The sequence below is a fragment of the Bos taurus genome, chromosome X (assembly GCF_002263795.3).
Source record: "Bos taurus isolate L1 Dominette 01449 registration number 42190680 breed Hereford chromosome X, ARS-UCD2.0, whole genome shotgun sequence".
In the NCBI taxonomy this organism is placed as follows: domain Eukaryota; kingdom Metazoa; phylum Chordata; class Mammalia; order Artiodactyla; family Bovidae; genus Bos; species Bos taurus.
In genome coordinates this window covers 36,132,285-36,157,823 of record NC_037357.1, presented here as the reverse complement: position 1 = coordinate 36,157,823, position 25,539 = coordinate 36,132,285, and the positions used below count along the sequence as shown (strand labels likewise).

The 25,539-nt window shown below is 44.8% G+C and overlaps 3 protein-coding genes across 6 annotated transcripts in view; 2 read left to right on the top strand and 1 right to left on the bottom strand.

Annotated features, from left to right (window-relative positions):
* Nucleotides 1-2,089: 2,089 nt before the first annotated feature.
* Nucleotides 2,090-25,539, bottom strand: part of F8 (coagulation factor VIII) — a 142,168-nt gene continuing 118,718 nt past the window's right edge. For 2 of the 4 annotated variants that reach the window (XM_005227639.5, XM_024987719.2), the window contains 5 exons: nt 24,452-24,607; nt 12,604-12,748; nt 12,063-12,211; nt 11,402-11,578; nt 2,090-3,074 (listed from right to left, as the gene is read on the bottom strand). In XM_005227639.5, coding sequence (XP_005227696.1) covers nt 2,919-3,074; nt 11,402-11,578; nt 12,063-12,211; nt 12,604-12,748; nt 24,452-24,607 — 783 coding nt within the window. In that variant the 3' untranslated portion in view covers nt 2,090-2,918. 4 annotated transcript variants of the gene reach the window in all.
* On the top strand, nt 15,439-16,453 carry H2AB1 (H2A.B variant histone 1). Its single transcript, XM_024988559.2, is given in 1 exon segment — nt 15,439-16,453. A coding segment is annotated over 1 exon segment (528 nt). The 5' UTR covers nt 15,439-15,786; the 3' UTR covers nt 16,315-16,453.
* Nucleotides 17,219-22,181, top strand: F8A1 (coagulation factor VIII associated 1). The gene has a single exon (XM_024988558.2). The coding sequence runs from the start codon at nt 17,257-17,259 to the stop codon at nt 18,400-18,402; it is 1,146 nt and encodes a 381-aa protein (XP_024844326.2). The 5' UTR covers nt 17,219-17,256; the 3' UTR covers nt 18,403-22,181.

Genomic DNA, 25,539 nt, shown 5'->3' with positions numbered 1-25,539 from the left:
TATCTCTTCACGGCTGCTCCAGCAAAGCACAGCCGCTGCTCCTTACCTTGGACAAGGGTTATCTCCACACAGCCGCCCCTCCTGACCTCGGGCATGGGGTAGCTCCTCCCGCCCACTGCCCCTGACCTCGGGCATCAGGTAGCTCCTCTCGGCCACGCTTCTGCGCAGTCCTTTGCAGCCAGTGGGCTTCCATCATTCACATTTAAATTGCCAGTAGCCCAGAGATAAACCCACGCACCTATGGACACCTTATCTTTGACAAAGGAGGCAAGAATATACAATGGAGAAAAGACAATCTCTTTAACAAGTGGTGCTGGGAAAACTGGTCAACCACTTGTAAAAGAATGAAACTAGAACACTGTCTAATACCATACACAAAAATAAACTCAAAATGGATTAAAGATCTAAACATAAGACCAGAAACTATAAAACTCTTAGAGGAGAACATAGGCAAAACACTCTCCGACATACATCACAGCAGGATCCTCTATGACCCACCTCCCAGAATATTGGAAATAAAAGCAAAAATAAACAAATGGGATCTAATTAAAATTAAAAGCTTCTGCACAACAAAGGAAACTATAAGCAAGCTGAAAAGACAGCCTTCAGAATGGGAGAAAATAATAGCAAATGAAGCAACTGACAAACAACTAATCTCAAAAGTATACAAGCAACTCCTGCAGCTCAATTCCAGAAAAATAAACGACCCAATCAAAAAATGGGCCAAAGAACTAAACAGACATTTCTCCAAAGAAGACATACATATGGCTAACAAACACATGTAAAGATGCTCAACATCACTCATTATCAGAGAAATGCACATCAAAACCACAATGAGGTACCATTTCACGCCAGTCAGAATGGCTGCTATCCAAAAGTCTACAAGCAAGAAATGCTGGAGAGGGTGTGGAGAAAAGGGAACCCTCTTACACTGTTGGTGGGAATGCAAACTAGTACAGCCACTGTGGAGAACAGTGTGTAGATTCCTTAAAAAACTGGACATAGAACTGCCATAGGACTCAGCAATCCCACTGCTGGGCATACACACCGAAGAAACCAGAATTAAAAGAGACACGTGTACCCCAATGTTCACTGCAGCACTGTTTATAATAGCCAGGACATGGAAGCAACCTAGATGTCCATCAGCAGACGAATGGATAAGAAAGCTGTGGTACATATACACAATGGAGTATTACTCAGCCATTAAAAATAATACATTTGAATCAGTTCTAATGAGGTGGATGAAACTGGAGTCGATTATACAGAGTGAAGTAAGCCAGAAAGTGGTGTTGGAGAAGACTCTTGAGAGTCCCTTGGACTACAAGGAGATCCAACCAGTCCATTCTGAAGGAGATCAGCTCTGGGATTTCTTTGGAAGGAATGATGCTAAAGCTGAAACTCCAGTACTTTGGCCACCTCATGTGAAGAGTTGACTCATTGGAAAAGACTCTGATACTGGGAGGGATTGGGGGCAGGAGGAGAAGGGCACGACAGAGGATGAGATGGCTGGATGGCATCACTGACTTGATGGACATGAGTCTCAGTGAACTCCGGGAGTTGGTGATGGACAGGGAGGCCTGGCATGCTGCGATTCATGGGGTCGTAAAGAGTCAGACATGACTGAGTGACTGAACTGAACTGAAGCTAGAAAGAAAAACACCAATACAGTATACTAACGCATATATATGGAATTTAGAAAGATGGTAACGATAACCCTGTATGTGAGACAGCAAAAGAGACACAGATCTATAGAACAGTCTTTTGGACTCTGTGGGAGAGGGAGCGGGGGATGATTTGGGAGAATGGCATTGAAACATGTATAATATCATATAAGAAACAAATTGCCAGTCCAGGTTTGATGCAGGATACAGGATGCTTGGGGCTGGTGCACTGGGATGACCCAGAGGGATGGTATGGGGAGGGAGGTGTGGGAGGAGGGGTTCAGGATGGGGAACACGTGTACACCCGTGGCGGAAACATGCTGATATATGGCAAAACCAATACAATTTTGTAAAGTAATTAGCCTCTAATTAAAATAAATAAATTTAAAAAATAAATTGCCAGTAGAAAAACAGAACTCTCAAAGGCATTTGGTTTTACATGTCAATATTTTATTCAACTGATTATTGACTATTCCAGCAGGAAGACAAAAGATCTGGTTCCAAGAACATTTGAAAAATAGAGATGTATGCAGTCAATGGGAAAAGAATGCTACAAAAAGATGACTGAGGTCGACATCAAAGTGGTTAACCTTTTGCAGGCAGTCAAACCACATCATTTGGGGGATTAACATCTCTACCAGGCTATACAGCAAAGCAGCTTACTGATTTCTGTAACTTAATCTCTAATTTTCACTGACTTTTCCAAGACAGTAAACCATTTCAAAACTTATCTAGTAGGGGTGGGGCAAGGCGGGGGTTCCTCTTGGAAAGGGCATGTGGCTGACTGGAGGAATTTTCTCTCTGCTTCCACCAGCTCAGTTTCCTTCTGACTCCCTGATATTTAACTCTGTAAAGAGGGCCTCTAGTTTTCAGTCACGGTACAGAATTTCCTAGTACATCGTGTTGGGTCTCCCACCGGAGAGAGCCATGGAGTTTCCTCATTTTTCTGAGGAAATGTTAAAAACATGTCCTTTAGAAGCCTAGTTTGGTCTTGACCCTTCTTCATCACCACAGAGGAGGAAGTGACTGCCACTTCCGTAGGAGAATGCTTTCCACATGACTCCAGAGAACACAGTCCCCATGGCAATTGATTTGGGTGGCTTCAGGGCACAGCTGCTGGCATAGAGGCATTGAAATACAGCGAAAACCGATGGCTCTGTGGGCAGCGCAGGGCAGGAAGTCACCTGGCGGAAGGGCTCACAAGGATGCTGCATCTCAGTTAGGAAAGGCTGAGGGACAGGAGGGAGGCACTGGGCCTCAGTACTGCTGCTGTGCCTCGCAGCCCAAAAGCTCCAGCCTCAGGGCGATATGGTGCGCCCAGCTCCGCGGGTGAATCCGAAGGAAGCGGGTAAACAGCGGGGGGTCTAGAGCATTCACCACGGGGGTGAAGGAGTCTTGATTTCCCTGAAAAACCTAAAAGAGGAGAGACAGCATGTGTTGGTTGACAGGAAAAGAATTACAATACTTATACACCTTCACTGGCCTCCTGCATGGTCTGGAACTCACCAATAGCTCTTCATGGGCACCCACCCCAAAGCTGAGGATGGAAGCTTTTTTCATTTCAGGTTGAGGGATTCAAGTTTCCCATAGTTCGATAGTTTGGGATTGAACCTTGGGAGGTGACTGAATGACTTAGTCCCCTGAATGACTTAGTCTGTGCCTGGGAAAGGGCGTATGACATCTAGAATTAAGAGCCTCTTTGCTAACCTGTAGGATTTCCCTGGTGGCTCAGATGGTAAAGCATCTGCGTGCAATGTGGGAGGACCCAGGTTCGATCCCTGGGTCAGAAAGATCCTCTGGAGAAGGAAATGGCAACCCTCTCCAGTACTCTTGCCTGGAAAATCCCATGGACAGAGGAGCGTGGTATGCTACAGTCCATGGGGTCGCAAAGAGTCAGACACGACTGAGCGACTTCACTCACTCATTCACTCACTTGCTAACCTGCTGTGGAGCCCTTGCTTCCAGCTATGGCTTACCTCTGAGAACATTCTCACCCACTTTCTCAACTAATTCAAGGAAGTTGTAAACATCATGGCATTTTACTCTGAACTACTTCAACCTGCCAAGACTTTGGGTTTAAACATTATCTCTTTAGAGAGCTCTTCATCTTCTGAAACAGGACTCTTGTTGACTCAATCTCGTCTAGATCACTTTTCTTTACAGCATTTGTTATCTTCTCATTTATCTTTTTACCTGCTTATTGACCATTACCTCTGTTTTCACCACCAAATGTCACTTCCATGACAGCAGAGGCCTTGGTCACTGATCTTCCATACATGCAAGAAATGCAGTATATACATAGCAAATATACTATAAACATTTGCTAGAGTTTGTGTGTTTGATAAAGCTTTTGGGAAACAAAGACATTCTTGGATAAATATGTTTGGTAAACTTTTGAAACCTGTACATCTTCTGTTAGGGTTATTCCTTGTTGTTTCCCCTCAAGAAACTGAAAGAATAACAGAAGGAACACTCACATCTTTAATGTACAACACACTCCTAGTCTCTGGTCTGTTTTTGTCCTTCATAATGTTGACATTTAAAAAGGCCTAGGACCATTGTGTTGATAACATCCCACATTTTAAATTTCTGTGACTATTTTCTTAATTATTAAATCTTAGTTCAACATGTTTAGTGAAAATATTAACTAGATGATGTGTATTTCCCACTGTATCATATCAAAGGACACATGATACTGATTCCTTCAGAGTTTGAGCCTTACTTAAGGTGGTGTCCACCACATCTCACTTAAATAAAGGTAATTACTTTCCTTTCCTTACAATCTGTGGGCTGAGGCTTTAATGCTGTATAAATATTCTCACAAAGGAGAAAAGGAAAGATATAAGCATCTGAATACAGAGTTCCAAAGAATAGCAAGGAGAGAGAAAAAAGCCTTCCTCAGTGATCAATGCAAAGAAATAGAGGAAAACAATAGAATAGAAAAGACTAGAGATCTCTTCAAGAAAATTAGAGATACCAAGGGAACATTTCATGCAAAGATAGGCTCGATAAAGGACAGGAATTGTATGGACCTAACAGAAGCAGAGGATATTAAGGAGAGGTGGCAAGAATACACAGAAGAACTATACAAAAAGATCTTCATGACCCAGATAATCACACACCTGATGGTGTGATCACACACCTAGAGCCAGACATCCTGGAATGTGAAGTCAAGAGGGCCTTAGAAAGCATCACTAAGAACAAAGCTAGTGGAGGTGATGGAATTCCAGTTGACCTATTTCAAATCCTAAAAGATGATGCTGTGAAAGTGCTGCACTCAATATGGCAGCAAATTTGGAAAACCCAGCAGTGGCCACAGGACTGGAAAAGGTCACTTTTCATTCCAATACCAAAGAAAGGCAATGCCAAAGAATGCTCAAATTAGCACACAACTGCACTCATTCCACACGCTAGCAAAGTAATGCTCAAAATTCTCCAAGCCAGGCTTCAACAATACATGAACCGTGAACTTCCAGATGTTCAAGCTGGATTTAGAAAAGGCAGAAGAACTAGAGATCAAATTGCCAACATATGTTGGATCATTGAAAAAGCAAGAGAATTCCAGAAAAACAGCTACTTCTGCTTTATTGACTATGCCAAATCCTTTGATTCTGTGGATCACAACAAACTGTGAACAATTCTTCAAGAGATGGGAATACCAGACCACCTTACTTGACTCCTGAGAAATCTGTATGCAGGTCAAGAAGCAACAGAACTGGACATGAAACAACAGAATTGTTCCAAATTTGAAAAGGAGTACATCAAGGCTGTATATTGTCACCCTGCTTATTTAACTTCTGTGCAGAGCACATCGTGAGACATGCTGGGCTGGATGAAGCACAAGCTGGAATCAAGATTGCCAGGAGAAATATCAGTAACCTGAGATATGCAGATAACACCACCTTTATGGCAGAAAGTGAAGAACTAAAGAGCTTCTTGATGAAAGTGAAAGAGGAGAGTGAAAAAGTTAGCTTAAAACTCAACATTCAGAAACGAAGATCATGGCATCCGGTCCTATTACTTTATGGCAAATAGATGGGGAAACAGTGGAACCAGTGACAGACTTTATTTTCTTGGGATCCAAGATCACTGAAGATGGTGTTTGCAGCCATGTAATTAAAAGACGCTTGCTCCTTGGAAAAAAATCTATGACCAACCTAGACAGCATATTAAAAAGCAGAGACATTGCCGACAAAGGTCAGTCTAGTCAAAGCTATGGTTTTTCCAGTAGTCATGTATGGCTGTGTGAGTTGGACTATAAAGAAAGCTGAGCGCCGAAGAATTGATGCTTTTGAACTGTGGTGTTACAGAAGACTCTTGAGAGACCCTTGGACTGTAAGGAGATCCAACCAGTCCATCCTAAAGAAAATCAGTTCTGAATATTCACTGGAAGGACTTATGCTAAAGTTGAAACTCCAAAACTTTGGCCACCTGATGGGAAGAACTGACTCATTGGAAAAGACCCTGATGCTCAGAAAGATTGAAGGCAGGAGGAGAAGGGGATGACAGAGGATGAGATGGTTGGATGGCATCACCAACTCGATGGACATGAGTTTGAGCAAGATCCAGGAGTTGGTGATGGACAGGGAGGCCTGGCGTGCTGCAGTCCATGGGGTTGCAAAGAGTCAGACACGACTGAGTGACTGAACTGACTGACTGAAGATGTTCCAGCATCACCTAGCATCTTCATGGCTCCAGTCTTGGCATCTCTGAGAGGCAAGCTTCCTTTTACTAGGACATGCTATTTGGAAACCAAGACTCTTCTGGGTTAGCTGAGGCTCTGCTCCAGGCCAAGGCTCACATACAGTGTGTCTTCTCAGGTTGGACATTTTAATCTCATGGCAGAGAGCAGAGTCAGAAGAGAGTGAGCCAAATACATGATCACACTGAAAGTTTCTGTCCGAAATTGGTGTATATCATGTGCATTTACATTACGTTGGTCAAAATGAGTCCTATTCTCAAACCCGAAGTCAGTGAAGTTGTCAAAGAAGGAGGAAGTGAAAAATCAAGGATAATGCCTTTTACCTCATCTGCTATTTCTGTTCACTTGTCACCAGCAATACAGTGATTTTATGCGGCAGATATATAAGAGGTTTGGGTGGCTGGGTAGGTTTCTTAGTCTGTGAGCAACCTCTATTGTTGATAGAGAAAAGTGTAATTTTTTAAATAGATGGGGCAAGAAGATATGTTTTGTGATGGTTTTTGCTTTTCCAGAAAACTTTATTTCCACCACTTGACTTCTTTTTTTGTTAATCACCAAGTCTCCAAGAGATCTATCCTCCTTCACCAGAAACAGTGCCACCTCTAGTCCCACATATTTTCCATTCTTTTCCTTTCAGATCTCCAGAAGCCAAAGCTATGACACAGGAGAGCTCAAATATTAGTATTTTGTCACTGAGGGTCAGACTTTGTCTTTTTAGAAGTGGTTTTCTCTGTGTTCTATCACAGTCTCTCCTGGACTCTCCTCTGCAGAGCTAGCTTTGCATGTTTATTTTCTACTTACTTTTTGTAAATGGAAACTTACAGCATTCTTTGTCTTCTAGTTATTCTGTAAGTTATGAGTGGTTTTATTTGCAATATTTAAATATATATTTATATATAATTTATATATATTATATAATATATATTTATATATAATTTATAATATATTTATACATATACATATTTAAATATAGCTACAGACAGATATATTTGGTAAAGATTGAAGGCAGGGGAAGAAGGGGACGACAGAGGATGAGATGGTTGGATGGCGTCACCGACTCGATGGACATGAGTTTGAGCAAGATCCAGGAGCTGGTGATGGACAGGGAGGCCTGGTGTGCTGCAGTCCATGGGGTTGCAAAGAGTCGGACATGACTGAATGGCAGCCATTCTGTCCAGCGTGAGATGGTACATCATTGTGGTTTTGATTTGCATTTCTCTGATGATGAGTCATGTTGAGCATCTTTTCATGTGTTTGTTAGCCATCTGTATGTCTTCTTTGGAGAAATATCTGTTTAGTTCTTTGGCCCACTTTTTTTTTTATCACTTCACTGCTTTATTTTATTATTATTATGTTTTTTACTTTACAATATTGTATTGGTTCTGCCACACATCAACATGAATCCACCATGGGTGTATGCGTGTTTCCCATCCTGAACCCCCCTCCCACCTCCCTCCCTGTACCATCCCTCCAGGTCATCCCAGTGCACCAGCCCCAGGTATTTGGCCCACTTTTTGTTTTGGTTGTTTATTTTTCTGGTATTGAGCTGCATGAGCTGCTTGTATATTTTTGAGATTAATTCTTTGTCAGTTATTTCCTTTGCTATTATTTTCTCCCATTCTGAAGGCTGTCTTTTCACCTTGCTTATAGCTTCCTTCATTGTGCAAAAGCTTTTAAGTTTAATTAGGTCCCATTTGTTTATTTTTGCTTTTATTTCCATCACTCTGAGAGGTGGATTATAGAGGATCTTGCTGTGATTTATGTCAGAGAGTGTTCTGCCTATGATTTCCTGTAAGAGTTTTATAGTTTCTGGTCTTACATTTAGATCTTTAATCCATTTTGAGTTTATTTTGTGTATGGTGTTAGGAAGTGTTCTAGTTTCATTCCTTTACAGGTGGTTGACCAGTAAATGGATTGTCTTTTCTCCATTGTATATTCTTGCCTCCTTTGTCAAAGATAAGGTGTGTGGATTTATCTCTGGGCTTTCTATTTTGTTCCATTGATCTATATTTCTGTCTTTGTGCCAGTGCCATACTGTCTTGATGACTGTAGCTTTGTAGTATAGTCTGAAGTCAGGCAGGTTGATTCCTCCAGTTCCATTCTTCTTTCTCAAGATTGTTTTGGCTATTTGAGGTTTCTTGTGTTTCCATACAAATTGTGAAATTGTTTGTTCTAGTTCTGTGAAAATACCATTGGTAGCTTGATAAGGATTTTGTTGTATCTATAGATTGCTTTGGGTAGTATACTCATTTTCACCATATTGAGTCTTCCATTCCATGAATATGGTATATTTCTCCATCTATTTGTGTCCTCTTTGATTTCTTTCATCAGTATTTTATAGTTTTCTATATATAGGTCTTTTGTTTCTTTAGGTAAATTTATTCCTAAGTATTTTATTTTTTTCATTGCAATGGTGAATGGAATTGTTTCCTTAATTTCTCTTTCTGTTTTCTCATTGTTAGTGTATAGGAATGCAAGAGATTTCTGTGTATTAATTTTATATCCTGCAACTTTACTATATTCATTGATTAGCTCTAGAATTTTCTGGTGGAGTCTTTAGGGTTTTCTATGTAGAGGATCATGTCATCTGCAGACAGTGAGAGTTTTATTTCTTCTTTTCCAATCTGGATTCCTTTTATTTCTTTCTTCTATGATTGCTGTGGTTAGGACTTCCCAAACTATGTTGAGTAGTAGTAGTGAGAGTGGTCATCCTTGTCTTGTTCCTGATTTTAGAGAAAATGCTTTCAGTTTTTTGCCATTGAGGATAATGTTTGCTGTGGGTTTGTCATATATAGCTTTTATTATGTTGAGGTATGTTCCTTTTATGCCTGCTTTCTGGAGAGTTTTTATCCTAAATGGGTGTTAAATTTTGTCAAAGGCTTTCTCTGCATCTATTGAGATAATCATATTTTTACCTTTCAATTTGTTAATATGGTATATTACATTGATTGATTTGCAAATATTGAAGAATCCTTGCATGCCTGGGTTAAAGCCCACTTGGTCATGATGTATGATCTTTTTAATATGTTGTTGGATTCTGTTTGCTAGAATTTTGTTACGGATTTTTGCATCTATGTTCATCAGTGATATTGGCCTGTAGTTTTCTTTTTTTGTGGCATCTTTGTCTGGTTTTGGTATTAGGGTGATGGTGGCTTCATAGAAGGAGTTTAGGAGTTTACCTTCCTCTGCAATTTTCTGGAAGAGTTTGAGTAGGATAGGTGTTAGCTCTTCTCCAAATTTGTGGTAGAATTCACCTGTGAAGCCATCTGGTCCTGGGCTTTTGTTTGTTGGAAGATTTTTGAGTGCAGTTTTAATTTCTGTGCTTGTACTTGGTGTGTTCAGATTTTCTATTTCTTCCTAGTTCAGTTATCGAAGGTTATACTTGTCTAAGAATTTTTCCATTTCTTCCAAGTGGTCTATTTCATTGGCATATAATTGCTCATAATAGTCTCGTGATTTTTCGTATTTCTGTGTTGTCTGTCGTGATTTATTCACTTTCATTTCCAATTTTATTGATTTGGTTATTCTCCCTTTGTTTCTTGATGAGCCTGGCTAATGGTTTGTCTATTTATCTTCTAAAAGAAATAGATTTTCGTTTTGTTGATTTTTGCTATAGTCACCTTCATTTCTGCTCTGATTTTTATGATTTCTTTCCTTCTACTAACTTTGCAGGTCTTCTATTCTTCTTTTTCCAATTGATTTAGGTGTAAAGTTAGGTTGTTTATTTGATGTTTCTCTTGTTTCCTGAGGTAGGCTTGTATTACTATGAACTTCCACCTTTGTGCTGCTTTTACTGAATCCCATAGGTTTTGGGCTGTCTTGCTTTCATTTTCATTTGCTTCTATGCGTATATTGATTTCCTTTTTTATTTCTTCCATGATCTGTTGGTTATTCAGAAGTGTGTTGTTTATCCTCCCTATGTTTGTATTGTAATAGTTTTTTTTTCCTCTTGTTGACATCTAATCTTACCACATTGTGATGATTTGTTTTGAATTAAAATTTGTATATATTGTGTGTGTGGTATCTTCATTCTTTTGCATGTGACTATACAGTTTTACTGGGGCTTCCTAGGTGGCTTAGTGGTAAGGAACCCACCTGCCAATGCAGGAGATGCAAGACATGTGGGTTTGATTCCTGGGTCAGCAGGATCCCCTGGAGAAGGAAATGGCAACCCACTCCAGTATTCTTGCCTGGAAAATCCCATGGACAGAGGAGCCTGGTGGGCTACAGTCCATAGGTTGCCAAGATATTTGATCAGTCAGCTCTCCTGGGTCTCCAGCTTGCTGACTTAACCTGCAGATCTTGTTAGCCTCTATAATCATGTGAGTCAATTGGTTCTGTTTCTCTGGAGAATCCTTACTAACATACTCATATAAGTGGAACTATACACCATTTGTAGTTTTATATATGCTGTATTTCATTTAGCATGTTTTCAAGGTTCATCCATGTTTTAACATGTATCAAAGATACACCCTCTTTAAAATAGGAATCTCCTCTAAAACATATATTATCAATACTCTAGTCCACTACACTGCCAGAAGCATAAGTGTTTAATTCAGCCTTGAGGGAACAAGAAATTCTTCTTGGAGGAGATCATGTCTATCTGAGGCTTGAAAAAATGAGCCAGGTGAAAGGATCAATAGGAAGCACCTAAAAAAATGTCCTAGGTAGAAGAAATAGTATGTATACAAGTGTAGTGTGAGAAAGAACATGGTGTTTTTAGAGACCTGAGGGTTTCTTAGTATGAGTGGGACTTAGAGAGTAAAGCAGCAAGTGGCAAGAGACTGCACTAGGAGATTGGTAAGGTTCATGCCATGGTTAATTCTTGATGAATCTAAGTTGAGTTGTTGCTGCTGATACAGATCATTAAGCATTCTGTGAATAAACTCTTATTTTTCTTCACCCCTCTGATGCTTGCCACAATCTTGAATGACATCAACATCCCTGAGGATAATCAACTTTTGGCTCTACTCTGCCTTTCATAGTGTCCTAAATGTCAAGTGCTAAGAGAAGTTTTGTGCCTATGAGATCAGCATACCTTCACTTTGCCATTCTGAAGAAATGGAGTCCAGTTATGGCCATCTTGACTACTGGATATGAGGAACTCCTTCACATACATGCTGGTAAGCAGAGATTTCACCCCTTGGGTAGTTATTCCTGTAACTCTCATTGTCTTCTGGAAGTCCACTTGTAGCCACTCTTTTGGATTATTCACCTGGGGAAGTTAGAGTAGTGTCGTGTTGATCACTATTTGCTCCCAGAAATCACCAAATGCCTTCTTAATCATAACTCAGCACTTATCACTCTGCATATTAATTATCTGTTTGCCAGTCCCCCGTATTAGACTCAAAGCAAGCAACTGGGGTTGCCCACTTATAGCTGCCCAGTAAATGTTCACTGAATGAATGTATGAGCAATATACAGACTGACAAATATTAGCCCAGTACTGCATACAGATATTTTGTTTCCAGGAGGAAATGATCCCTTTCCCCCAATGAATGTTGTGTGAATGCACATGGCACATCCACTAAATATCTGTGGGGTTTTCCGTGCATAGTCACTTTTCTTCCTTGACACTCTTGGTGGGAACAACCAGATGACATAAGTAGCTGAAGAAAGAGTTCAGAGCTGTCCCTATTCTTTCCCAACCACTGCTCCTTATTCTGAATCAGTTAAATGGTAAATTTGTTCCCTCTTACCTGGGGCCTCCAGGCATTTGTCCTCCCTTGAAGGTTAAGTCGGGCTTGTGAAGGAGACCAGGTGGCAAACATGTTGCGTAAGTGGGATGAGGCAGTAATCTGTGTATCTGATATAGCTTTATTCTCCATTCCCAGTGGCATGTTGCAACCTTGAAGAAATGGAACAAGAGTGTCATCACAAGAACAGGTTGCAGCCAAAGTTCTGCCTCCACTGACATTCTAGTTGTCATCACGACATCATTTTCCAGGCATTAACTTTTGCATGTTATTGTTAACATGCCCTGGATTTTCTGGTCAGCTCTGCTAAGCTCTGTTGGGCTTTTATTTGCCTTGTTAATAGTCTTGTAGGATATGGCTGACCTTGGGGAATTCCATGGTTAGGATGAGCAAGTGATGGGTTTGCCCAGGACTGTACTGGTTTTAGCATTGAGACTTCTGTGTCCTGGGAAACACCTCCCTCCCCGTCTCAGGAAAACTAGTATGGCTAGTCATACTGCCCATGGTTGGGAGAAGGAAGTACATGGGATTACTTGAAACTTACTGTTTAAATCACAGCCCATCAACTCCATGCGAAGAGTGCTGCGGATGCTGTAATGAGTTGGGTGTAAACGGATATATCTAGCAATAATTGGAGGGTTAAAAATATTGTGTTTTACTCCAGATGAATCCACATTACCAAAGAACACCTGTAAAATGAAGAAAGAATAAGAAGCAATTCCTCCCAATCAAGTTTTTTCTTCTAAATTTGTTTGTGCATGTCTCAACAGCTCCCTGGTGGCTCAAATGGTATAGAATCTGCCTGTGATCCAGGAGACTTGGGTTTGATCCCAGGGCCAGGAAGATCCACTGGAGAAAGGAATGGCAACCCTCTCCAGTATTCTTGCCTGGAGAATTCCATGGACAGAGGAGCCTGGTTGGTCCCAGGCCATGGGGTCACAAAGAGTCAGACATGGCTGAGTGACTAACACATTCACTTTTCAACATCACCCAACACTCAAAACCATCCTGGCTAGACAGGTGTTAGAATACAAAGGATGAAGGAGAAAAATTATAGGAAGAAGAGTGGATCAAGGGAAATTATGTCTGTGCAGGTGAAGTAGTCTACCCTTGGGGTAGACTGTAAAATGTTCATCAAACTCCTAATTTATCCACCCCCTCCTTTCCAACTTCGTAACCATAAGTTTGTTTTCTACACTTGTGACTATTTCTGTTTTTAAATAAGTTCATGTGCACCTTTTTATTTAGATTCCACATATAAGCAATATCATGTGATATTTGTCTTTCTCTGTCTGACTTACTTTACTCATTATGTCAATCTCTGGGCACAGCATTATTTTTGATAAATAGATCAGCTTCATTTTAACCTCAATTCTTATGTCTTGATTAGGAAGACATAGGAAGACAAAGTATCTAGATATTTAATGCAATCCCTATGGAACTCACAATGCTCCATTTTACAGGAATGTAATAGCCAACCCTAAATAGATATGGAATTTCAAGGGACCCTGAATAGCCAAAATAATCCTAGAAAGAAGAAAAAAGTTGGAGGACTCAATTCCGGATTTCAAAACTTAGTCCAAAGCTATAGTTATTAAGACTGTGTGGTATTAGAGTAAGGATAGACACACAGCTCAGTGGAATAAAGAATCTGGAAATAAACTCATCAATTTATTCATGTATATAAAGCCCAAAGAGTTGAAAACAAGCATTCAAAAAGAACCCGTACAGGAATGTCCACCACAGTAGGCACAAGAGAGAAGTCACCTAAATGTCCATCCACTGCTGAGCAGATACAAAACATGTGTGGTCTAGCCATACAGTTCAGTTCAGTTCAGTTCAGTCAGTTCAGTTGCTCAGTCATGTCCGACTCTTTGTGATCCCATGAATCACAGCACGCCAGGCCTCCCTGTCCATCACCAACTCCTAGAGTTCACTCAGACTCACGTCCATCGAGTCAGTGATACCGTCCAGCCATTTCATCCTCTGTCGTCCCCTTCTCCTTCTGCCCCCAATCCCTCCCAGCATCAGGGTCTTTTCCAATGAGTCAACTCTTCGCATGAGGTGGCCAAAGTACTGGAGTTTCAGCTTTGGCATCATTCCTTCCAAAGAAATCCCAGGGCTGATCTCCTTCAGAATGGACTGGTTGGATCTCCTTGCAGTCCAAGGGACTCTCAAGAGTCTTCTCCAACACCACAGTTCAAAAGCATCAATTCTTTGGCGCTCAGCCTTCTTCACAGTCTAACTCTCAAATCCATACATGACCACAGGAAAAACCATAGCCTTGACTAGATGGACCTTTGTTGGCAAAGTAATGTCTCTGCTTTTGAATATGCTATCTAGGTTGGTCATAACTTTCCTTCCAAGGAGTAAGCGTCTTTTAATTTCATGGCTGCAATCACCATCTGCAATGATTTTGGAGCCCCCAAAAATAAAGTCTGACACTGTTTCCACTGTTTCCCCATCTATTTCCCATAAAATGATGGGTCTGGATGCCTTGATCTTCATTTTCTGAATGTTGAGCTTTAAGCCAACTTTTTCACTCTCCACTTTGACTTCATCAAGAGGCTTTTTAGTTCCTCTTCACTTTCTGCCATAAGGGTGGTGTCATCTGCATATCTGAGGTTATTGATATTTCTCCCGGCAATCTTGATTACAGCTTGTGTTTCTTCCAGCCCAGCGTCTCTCATGATATCCTCTGCATATAAGTTAAATAAGCAGGGTGACAATATACAGCTTTGACGTACTCCTTTTCCTATTTGGAACCAGTCTGTTGGTCCATGTCCAGTTCTAACTGTTGCTTCCTGACCTGCATACAGATTTCTCAAGAGGCAGGACAGGTGGTCTGGTATTCCCATCTCTTGAAGAATTTTCCACAGTTTATTGTGATCCACACAGTCAAAGGCTTTGGTGTAGTCAATAAAGCAGAAATAGATGTTTTTCTGGAACTGTTTTGGTTTTTCCATGATCCAGCGGATGTTGGCAATTTGATCTCTGGTTCCTCTGCCTTTTCTAAAACCAGCTTGAACATCAGGAATTCACGGTTCATGTATTGCTGAAGCCTGGCTTGGAGAATTTTGAGCATTACTTTACTAGCATGTGAGATGAGTGCAATTGTGTGGTAGTTTGAGCATTCTTTGGCATTGCCTTTCTTTGGGATTGGAATACCATACAGTGGAATACTATTCATCCAGGAAAAGGAAAGAAGTGCTGATTTGTGCTACCACGTGCATGGGCCCTATGCTCAGTGACAGCAGCCAGACACAGAAGGCCACCTATTTATTGTCTGGCTCCATCTCTGGGAAGTCTCCAGAACAGGCAAAGGGCTGTGGATAGAAACCTGATGAGTGCTTGCCTGAGGACTACGGGGGTGGGGTGGGGGAAACTGCAGGAGGGGGCAGTGGGGAGTCACTGCCTGGTCGGTACAGGGGTTTCTCTTTGTGGTGGTGCCAACGTTCTGGAACTAGACACAGTGGTGATGGTGGCCCACCACCACCAGTGTATACTTGGTGCCACTGGGTGGTCTGCTGCCTTCTCCGTACAAAGGTCTCCTTCCGTGGAAAGAGAGAGTTCCGACAAAGAGAGGGTCCAGTGGGCAGGGTGAGCAGGATTCTGCCAGCGTCATGTCTTTGCAGGCTCAGGCCTGCGGGGGTCGGGGTGGGGTAGGGGGCATGGGAAATCGGTGATCTCAGGGAGTCTGCCTGTCACAGACTGTGTGCCCCGACCAATGAGGGGCCAGTCCATGGTTGCTAGGATACGGAGTAGAGGTCTGAGAGTACCGTTTGTCTTGAGAGGATGGGACCAGCTGACTCATCCCGCTGCATCTCATTTCACCGCATCTCATCCTGACACATATCATTCCACCACACCTCATCCCACTGCATCGCAAAGCGAGGCCTCGGAGAAAGCGGGCTCAAAGGTCAGCATGCCAAGTAAAAGGGGCCGTTGAAGGTCATCTGGTCTCCACTCCCACACCGCCCGTGCTGAGTTGTCTTTCTCCGTGAGCCACATGGAGCGCCTCCTGTGGGAAGGCCACTATGCCCAGCGCCTGAGTTCGTCCGCACCCATCTTCCTAGCAGCCATCATGTAGCACCTGACTGCCAAGGTCCTGGAGCTGGCAGGCAACGAGGCCCAGAACAGCGGTCAGAGGCGCATCACCCCAGAGCTGGTGGACACAACAGTCCACCATAACGTTCTGCTCAGCAGCTCTTTTGGGATGACAACCATCTCCCTGGTGGCCCTAGCCTGGCACTAGCTGCTCAACCACACCCGGGTCCCAGGTCCCCGGCACCCAGACAGGCCTCCCCCCGGCTGTCGGGTGCCAGGCCTGCTCACTGACCGACCGCACAGCCCGGTGCCTCGGGCCCAGTCATGTCGAATCAGTAAGTGTTTCAAGACATCCCTGTTTGTGCTTCAGTCACTTGGCCTGGGAGGTGGTGGTGGGACACCCCTCCTTCGAGAGGTGGGGGTCGGTGGTCTGACTGGAGCGGAGGGGGAGTGTTGTGGGTATGGGTGGAGTCAGGGATGGCAGGCAGAGAGGAGCGGTCGCCCACGGTGACAGTGCATGCAGTGGCCCTGGTGAGAGAAGCTGGCTGTGGCGGGGGTGCGGTGGAGTGGGGTCTGTAGGGGAGGCCGGGGAAAGGAGGGCTCCCCCGTTGGATCTGAGCAAGTAGGACCAAGGCCAAGTCCCCAGAGGGACCAGGGTCCTGGTGGCGATGTTCAAGACCGAGAGGACGGCGTCGTGGTAGGATGAAAGTGCCAAGGTGACAGACCGCCCCGCAGCGTGGGATGCAGGGATGGTGGACAGCGTGCTTGACAGGGGTTCCCATGGCCATAGGGCCTAGATGCCCATGGGGGCAGGGGCCTAGACCACGAGACTGCGGCAGAATGGGGACTTGGGTGGGCGGGACACAACCCGCACGTATGCAAAGTCGGAATCAGGGTCACCCGGGATCACCAGTTGACTTTTTGGTCGTGTGCCTTTAGAGATGCCTGGAGATGCCCTGCTTGGCAACCTGTGGGAGCAAGCTATAACCTAGCAACGGCCGGCTCCCCGCCAGGACCCGCTATTTGCATACGGCGCCGGCAACCAATCACGGCCCCACCTCCGCGCCCGCTCTTTTGCATATCACCCCGGCGACGGGAGCGTCTGGGCGGCCGCACCGGCGCCATCGCGCTGTGGGCCCGAGCCGGACGCATGGCACGTCGCCGGTCGCCGCCCGGTCGCGTCAGCGCGCCTGGAAGCGCCGGGGCGGCGAAGATGGCGGCTTCCGCGGCCGGCCTGGGCGGCGGCGGCGCGGGCCCAGGGCCCGAGCCAGGGGACTTCCTGGCGCGCTACCGTCAGGTGTCCAACAAGCTCAAGAAGCGGTTCCTGCGGAAGCCGAACGTGGCGGAGGCCGGCGAGCAGTTCGCCCAGCTCGGCCGCGAGCTGCGCGCCCAGGAGTGCCTGCCGTACGCGGCCTGGTGCCAGCTGGCGGTGGCGCGCTGCCAGCAGGCGCTCTTCCACGGGTCCGGCGAGGCGCTGGCGCTGACAGAGGCCGCGCGCCTCTTTCTGCGGCAGGAGCGCGACGCGCGCCAGCGCCTGGCCTGCCCCGCCGCCGCCGGGGAGGCCCTGCAGGCCGCTGCCGCCGCGCTGGGCGCCGCCGTGCGCCTGCACCTGGAGCTCGGGCAGCCGGCCGCGGCCGCCGCGCTCTGCCTTGAGCTGGCGGCCGCCCTGCGCGACCTGGGCCAGCCGGCCGCCGCCGCTGGCCACTTCCAGCGCGCCGCGCAGCTGCAGCTGCCCCAGCTGCCCCTGGCCGCCTTGCAGGCGCTCGGCCACGCCGCGTCCTGCCAGCTGCTGGCGCGGGACTACAGCGGCGCGCTGGCGCTCTTCACGCACATGCAACGCCTGGCACGGGAGCTCGGCGGCATCCCTTCGCAGCCCCCGCCCCCGCAGCCCGCAGCCCCCGGACCTCCGCTCCCTCCCGGCGCGGGGCCGCCGGCTGCAGCCGCCCCGGCCGCGCTGGGCGCCTTCGCCGACGTGCTGGTCCGCTGCGAGGTGTCCCGCGTGCTGCTGCTGCTGCTCCTGCAGCCGCCGCCCGCCAAGCTCCTACCGGAGCACGCGCACACCCTGGAGAAGTATGCCTGGGAGGCCTTCGACGGCCACGGGCAGGACAGCAGCGGCCCGCTGCCCGAGGAGCTCTTTCTGCTGCTACAGTCCTTGGTCATGGCCACGCACGAGAAGGACACGGAGGCCGTCAAGTTGCTGCAGGTGGAGATGTGGCCCCTGCTGAGCGCCGAGCAGAACCACCTCCTGCACCTCGTTCTGCAGGAAACCGTCTCCCCTTCTGGCCAGGGGATCTGACGAATCCCTGACAAGAACCCAGCCACGCTGTGCCTGTTCCTGAAACTCACGCACCGGCCTGAGCGTTTGCGGGAGCGTGAAAGATCTTGATCCCGCCGCTTCTGCCTCTGCAGTGTATCTTACTTGTCTTGCCACCGGAGGAATGTAGTTGACTAAAGTCACCTTGTTTCCATAACAGTGGCAGAAAAAAAAACCCATATAATAGAATCGGAGGACACAGCTCACCTCACCAGAAATTTCAACATAAACGAGAATCCCTTGGGTTCCTTTCACCCAATTGTCCCCCCAACCCGCTTCCCACCCCCCAGAAGGCTCCCCTTTCCCAACATCCTTGTTTCACACAGGATTTATTTGCATAGCTCTGGCTCGGAACTCTAGCTGCATGATTTTTTTCATGGTGATTTTGATTCCTTAGCGTATTGTGATGTCTGCCTGCGTGATCGTCCAGTTCCTCCTTTGTTCAATGCGCCTCATACGTTGGAATCATTGTATTCAGTACTCCGCGGTTGTCACTACAGCCCTCAATACATGATAAAGCCTTTCTGACTCTCCTGACTTGTGGTTTAGATTTATCTCCTCTGTAAAATGGGAATAGCTTATCTACTTGTCAGAAGGCAGAAGCACAAACAGATAGTTCCCTTTTAGATCCGAGGTGGATTCATTCACTCAAAATGGACACTGCCTATGAATCTACAGAGATCATTTGCGATGTGGTCCTTAGCTGCAATGTGTATGTTTTCGGTACAAACGGGGTGGGCCTGGGAGTAGGGGAGAAGGCGGGGTGAGCTCCAGCGCAATGGTGTCAGATGTGCACTGGAGTTTTCAGTTGCGGTTGTTCCGAGAGGTCCAGGTAATCCATATGGGCAGGTTTTACTTGTAGTATGGACCCTTCTACAAATCTTCAACTCATATATATCAAATCAGCATGCTTCTTTGGTCTAGTGTGATCAGGTATATGCCAGACTGTACCCTTGGTCCCCAGAAGCAGGATGGCGTTCCATTTTTAGACACTAGATTTCTGGTCCAAATGATACATGCAAACTGACTTAGCTGTTTTCTCAGGTTTTCTTTAGCGCTGAGTGTGGTGACAAGAACTCTTTAGAATATATTCTCATTCTCAGCCATTCAGTTTGGGAAAATGCATCTTTTAGGCCGAAGTTGTAGACAGCACTAATCTTTTGTGGGTGAGTTTTAAGCACTCAGTTTGGGAATCTATCTTGCTTTTGCATATTTGGTGGGGAAGGGGAATATGTGGAGTGTTGTATGACATAAGTGCCCCCAAATGGGTGGGACTTTTAGGGTATGCTTTTGGACCTCTATTTCAGCAGTGTAGAAGCAATGGCTAAGCAAGTATAGGGGAGCCCACTGGAGACATATGCAGGCACCCCTCCTGTGCCCTCACGTGGCTGCCAGGCAGGGTCTTTCCAAGCCCTAAAAGCCCAGTCCAACTTATTGCCAAGGCGGTGAGGGTGCACGCTCCCTTGTGTGTTTGCTTTTTCTGGGACACTCAGCCCTGGCTGCCTCCCTTACTGTCCTTAGGACAAGAATGCTCAGGAATGAATTATGGAGTGTGCCTGGTGAGAGCATTTGGGTTTAGGTGCAAAGTAAAGCCTCCTTTGTTGTTGTTTAGTCACTAAGTCATGTCTGACTCTTTGTGACCCCATGGACTGTAGCCCACCAGCCTCCTCTGTCCATAGGATTTCCCAGGCAAGAATACTGGAGTGGGCAGCCATTGCCTTCTCCAGGGAATTTTCTCAAGCCAGGGATGAAACCTGCATCTCCTTCACTGGCAGATAGATTTTTATTACTGAGCCACCAGTGTAGCCCTTAAAAGCTTGCTTTGAGGGAGTGAGGTGAGGAATTACCACAGAGCCTGGATTTGCATATTCAAGCCTAACTTTAGAAAACACTGAAGGCTGTTTTCTGTTTGCCATTGGCTCATTTATGTGTCTTCCTTAGATACTTTGTAGTACAGAGAGCTGGGCTAAGGCCACATCAGTTATTTTGACAGAATTTTCTTGCTATATATCATCACCTGGTGTCAACATTAACACTGATTTCTAACACAACCAAAGATAAATATTTTAAAAGGACAGGATTAGTGTTCTTTTAAACTTGAAAACCAGAGGGAAAGATCTGCATCATTGGCAGTTCAAAATTCACATTCAAAATATTATGAAATATTGAAAATAGTGGCCAGTGAAGCAATGATCTTTAAAAGGTGTTGGGTTCTTTTGCTCCCTTTATGAGGGATTTTCTGTGATGAGACGTTGCTTATGAAAAAATATTTTGCATGTGAATGGTTGCCCAGGTGGTTTACACCTGGTTTCCTGGGGTTTCCAGGTGGTAAAGAATCTGCCTGCCAATGCAGGAGAGCAGGAGACTCGGGTTTGATCCCTGGGTGGGGAATATCCCCTGGAGAAGGAAATGGCTACCCACTCCAGTATTCTTGCCTGGAAAATAAAATGGACAGAGGAGCCTGGCAGGCTATAGTCCTTGGGGCTGCAAATGACTGAGGGACTGAGCATGTGGATGGTACAAAGACTTTTAAACATTTGAGAACCATTATACTGGAGGAAGATGACTAAGACTGAAATGTGTAAATTAATCAGGCATGCTCTGGGATGACAGAGTTCTGGTTAGTGTGAACTGTAGAGACATCTCTATTGCCATTAGACTAGACCACCAGTCCAGAAACTTGTTTGGTAGAGGAGATGGAGATATTTCAGTTTTTTTGATCCAACTAAACATTCAGTGACTAATATACTATGACTAAGGGAGGTTTTCCCAGGAATGCAGCACTGAGTTGTACTGGAGCCAGCTAGGACTAGCTTGTGAGAAGCAATTGTGGCTGGCTGCTCCCAAATCTGCGTTCAGTGACCTTGCATCAGCAGCTTGAAATCAGGTATGATGGGAAATACTTACATCATGGAAATCCGCAGATGTTACAAATAAAGGCCCTTCCCCTGACTGTCCTCCATTTTGCCCCAGAGCTGGTTGTTAAACATTCGCCAGCCCGCCATTGAATGAGAGTATAATTTACAGCAAAGAGAATAAACGTGATCATATCCAAGATGCTGAAAAAGCACTTGATGAGTTTCTACAGCCTTTCCAAATAAAGTAGGAGCAAGAAACTTTTAAAATGTGATAAAAAAATATTTGAAACTAACAGTGAACATTATATTGAACAGTGAAATATGGGATCCATTCCCATTAAAGTCAGAAGCAAGAAATACTCATTTATAATAAAGATAATTTATCTATATACATATCTATCAAACTTCAGACAAAAGAATAAAGAGCATTTTGCTCACCACCCAAGTCTACAAAGACTGATCTGCTGCAGCTGGTGATAGGGTACTGGGTGTTCAGAAGAAGAGATTAACAGGATAACAGGATGAGGCACTGTGTGTTTCAGAACTTAAACACTGTGTGTTTCAGAAAACTCAAGATGATAACAGGATACTCTGTGCTTTGGACAGACAGGTCCTTAAGTAGTTAATATGCATTTCAAGAAGAATTGTAATGAACCCTGCTTTTTGCATCTTCCCATACATAGAAAAACAGTATAACCATGAACTTGAAGCATCTGTTCTTTGTGAGTAGCAGTAATATTTCACCAAGATGTATGTCTGACTACATGTATGCCTTAACAGCAAAACATGTAAACTAGCTTCCCCTCACCTCTTTGGAGCAGCTCCCAGAGCTATGTGAGAGACTTGTCTCCCAGACTATATTCCTCAGTAAGACCCTGAATAAAATTTAACTCACAGCTTTAACATTGTGCATTTTTCTTTTAGTTGACAACACAATATATACATATTTATGTGTCTGTGTATATATCTCTGATTATACATATATTAATCACAAAAACATTTAGAGTGATTATTATTTTCTGTTTACCAGGGCCTGTTAGCACAATCCCCTGGAGAAGGAAATGGCAACCCACTCCAATATTCTTACCTGGAGAATTCCATGGACAGAGGAACCTGGTGGGCTACAGTCCATGGGGTCACAAGAGTCTGACATGGAAGTCATCATAATGTCTTCCATGTAATGGAGCAGTATGGTGTTCTGTGGGATGTCAATATATTTGGGGTCTCTAGGGTCTATATTGGGCTTTCCTTGTGGCTCAGTTGGTAAAGAATCTGCCTGCAATGCAGGAGACCTGGGTTCAATCCCTGGGTTGGGAAGATCCCCTGGAGAAGGGGATCCACTTCAGTGGCTACCCACTCCAGTATTCTGGCCTAGAGAATTTCATGCGACCATGGGGTTGCAAAGAGTCGGACAGGACTGAGTGACTTTCATTTCACTTTCAGGGTCTATATTATGATAAGGAACAAAGGAACTGACATCGCTTTGAGGCATCAACCATAAAGTTCATACTCGTGTTCCCACTTCGTAAATGCAAATCTATTCTGACTTTCGTTGTCAGTGTGAATGAAGAAGAAAGCATCCTCCAGGTCTGTGGTTCCATATCAGGTACCTGGTGCTGTGTTAATTTGCTCCAGAGGAGATACCACACTTAGAGTTGTGATTTTTTTTTATCACCACCTGACTAAATTTGTGATGATCTGTCACTTTTCCATGACTCATCTGGCTTTTGTTAGTGGCCACTTAGTGGCCTAAGGAGACTAGCCACTGGGTTGGAAGGCAACTATTCCAGGTGGAGCAACTGAAAGACTTGTGTGCACAGCAGGGATGACTGCTTCAGAGACTGGGGAAAGGTCACCTCCTTCAGCAGAGAAGATTTAGGGCAATTTAGAGGTTTGCAGTTCACAGCCTCATTCATGTCTGCCTAAATGTACCCACCCCAGGTCTCAGAGTTCCACCCGTTTCCACCAGTACCATTACCTTAGCATAACAACCATATCAGGGCTGACCATTTAATTGTGACTGCAACTCTGCAATTCACATGCTTTGCTCCTAGGTTTGGTATAAAGTCCAAGTATCTGCCTATAACCCCAGGACATGGAAGACTCCTCCAGAACTCCATGATTCCATCAAGAATCTATCTATCTATCTATCTATCTATCTATATATATATGTTCATGGATGTTCTTTGTATATATTCATAACATTTAATTTCTTCCTTCCCCATGTATGCTGAAAAAGAAGATGCATACTCAATTGTGTCCAACTCTGCAACCCTGTGAACTAGATCCTGCCAGGCTCCTCTGTCCATGGGATTTCCCAGGCAAGAATACTGGAGTGGGTTGCCATTTTCTTCTCCAGGGGATCTTCCCACCCAGGGATTGAACCCGAGTTTCCCGTGTCTCCTGCATTGCAGGTGGGTTCTTTACCACTGAGCCACCTGGGAAGCCCGGACATGAAAAAAATCCAGGTTACTCTACTGTCAGATGATGCTAAACTGGTTGCCATAGCAACCAGATGCTACTAACTTCCCAATGTCTTCCTTCCTTATCTGAAACTCATCCTATTGTATCACCGATGACAATCTGAGAAATTGTGATGCCACCACATGTCATGGGTTATTCAACATCCAATCTTCTCCCTAAGTAAGGAATTATACCTATCTTCCTTGAATATATTAGCAACATAGTCCTAGAATTCCATTTGTAGTGTCTGTTTCCTGGGGCTACATAAGAGATCCTTCATACTACCTTTTTTGTCCATAGGTCCATCATCACTCTATTGCCTATGAATGGAAAATGCTTTTTGGGGGGGCCAAGATGTTGAAGCCGAAACTCCAATACTTTGGCCACCTGATGTGAAGAGCTGGCTCATTTGAAAAGACCCTGATGCTGGGAAAGATTGAAGGCGGGAGGAGAAAGGGACAACAGAGTACGAGATGGTTGAATGGCATCACTGACTCAATGGACACGAGTTTGGGTAAACTCTGGGAGTTGGTGATGGACAGGGAGGCCTGGTGTGCTGCTGTTCATGGGGTCACAAAGAATCAGACACAACTGAGTGACTGAACTGAACTGAAGTTTCTAGAAACTGTGAGTGTTTGTTCCATATCTGAAATCTGTCAAAAGCTCCTCAAAAGATTCAAGCATTCTCTTGAAAAGGACTAATTACATACCATTAAGGTCCCAGTGGAGTTCCCCCGATAACCCTGCCACCGCTGTCCATCGAGGCTGTACATGATGATAAACTGAGAGATGTACAGGCTGGAGAACTTCTGCCGGGCACCCTGAGTCAGGATGCTGTGAATAATCATCGGCGCCAACAGATCCACCTGCCGATGAAAGCAACACTTGGTTTTACATGGAGGTATGTGCCATATTCTGAAATGATTTCTCTGCTTAAGAAGAATCTGCTTCGATAGAGAGAAGCCCAATATTCTCTTGGAGGTGCAAGTGCAACAGAGACCAGTATGGAAATGTAGATGTGTGGGAAGCTGTGGAATCAATGACGGGAAGTGTGTTCACTGAGTTCCCAGGCCACGTCCTGACAAAGGAAATCACTTTGGAATCATTGAGCCCCACTTTTCTCTATACACATCCTTAGTGCTGCACACCTGGACCCCATAGCAGGTGCCTCCCTGACACACCAACCTCTGACTGGACAAAGCCATTTGCCTTCTCTGTCCCCAGACTACCCCCCTCCCACCATCACTATCAGTGCTAAATTACTGTCCCTCCTGCAAGTGTTAGTGCAGAAACTCTCTCCTGGTTAGCCTTTCCCGACTCATCCAGAGAACTTTCGGGTGGCTTCTTTTCTGCTTCCAGTCCACTTTGTATATAATTTCATTATAGTAAATTATTGCACCGCATTGTGAACTTTTCTTTGCTTTTTGCCTTCCTCTTTAGACTGAGATCCTGAAGACAATAAGCCTGTCTGAGTCACCTAACCTCTTTGTGTCTCAATTTCTTGCTCTGTACAGTGGAGTTAATAATGGTATTTATCTCAAAATGTTACCAGAAGGATTACAGAGTTAATACATGCAATGTGCTGAGTTCACTGCTGGTGCATACTAAACACGTAATATGTTAGGTTTTACATTCTCTCTAGCCCTGGCACCTAACAGGGATCTGATGGAATATCGATCCTTAGCAGTAAGGAATGATTGGGTCTGAAAGAAGGGGGCATGGGTCATACAAGCATTACAGGAATTTTGACATCAGTTGGTACTCTAATTTCTCCCAGATGCCTGGCACACTCAGCTAG

What these genes read in the sequence shown, in the direction of transcription:
- F8A1 (XM_024988558.2), top strand. Translation starts at nt 17,257, where the DNA reads ATGGCACGTCGCCGGTCGCCGCCCGGTCGCGTCAGCGCGCCTGGAAGC.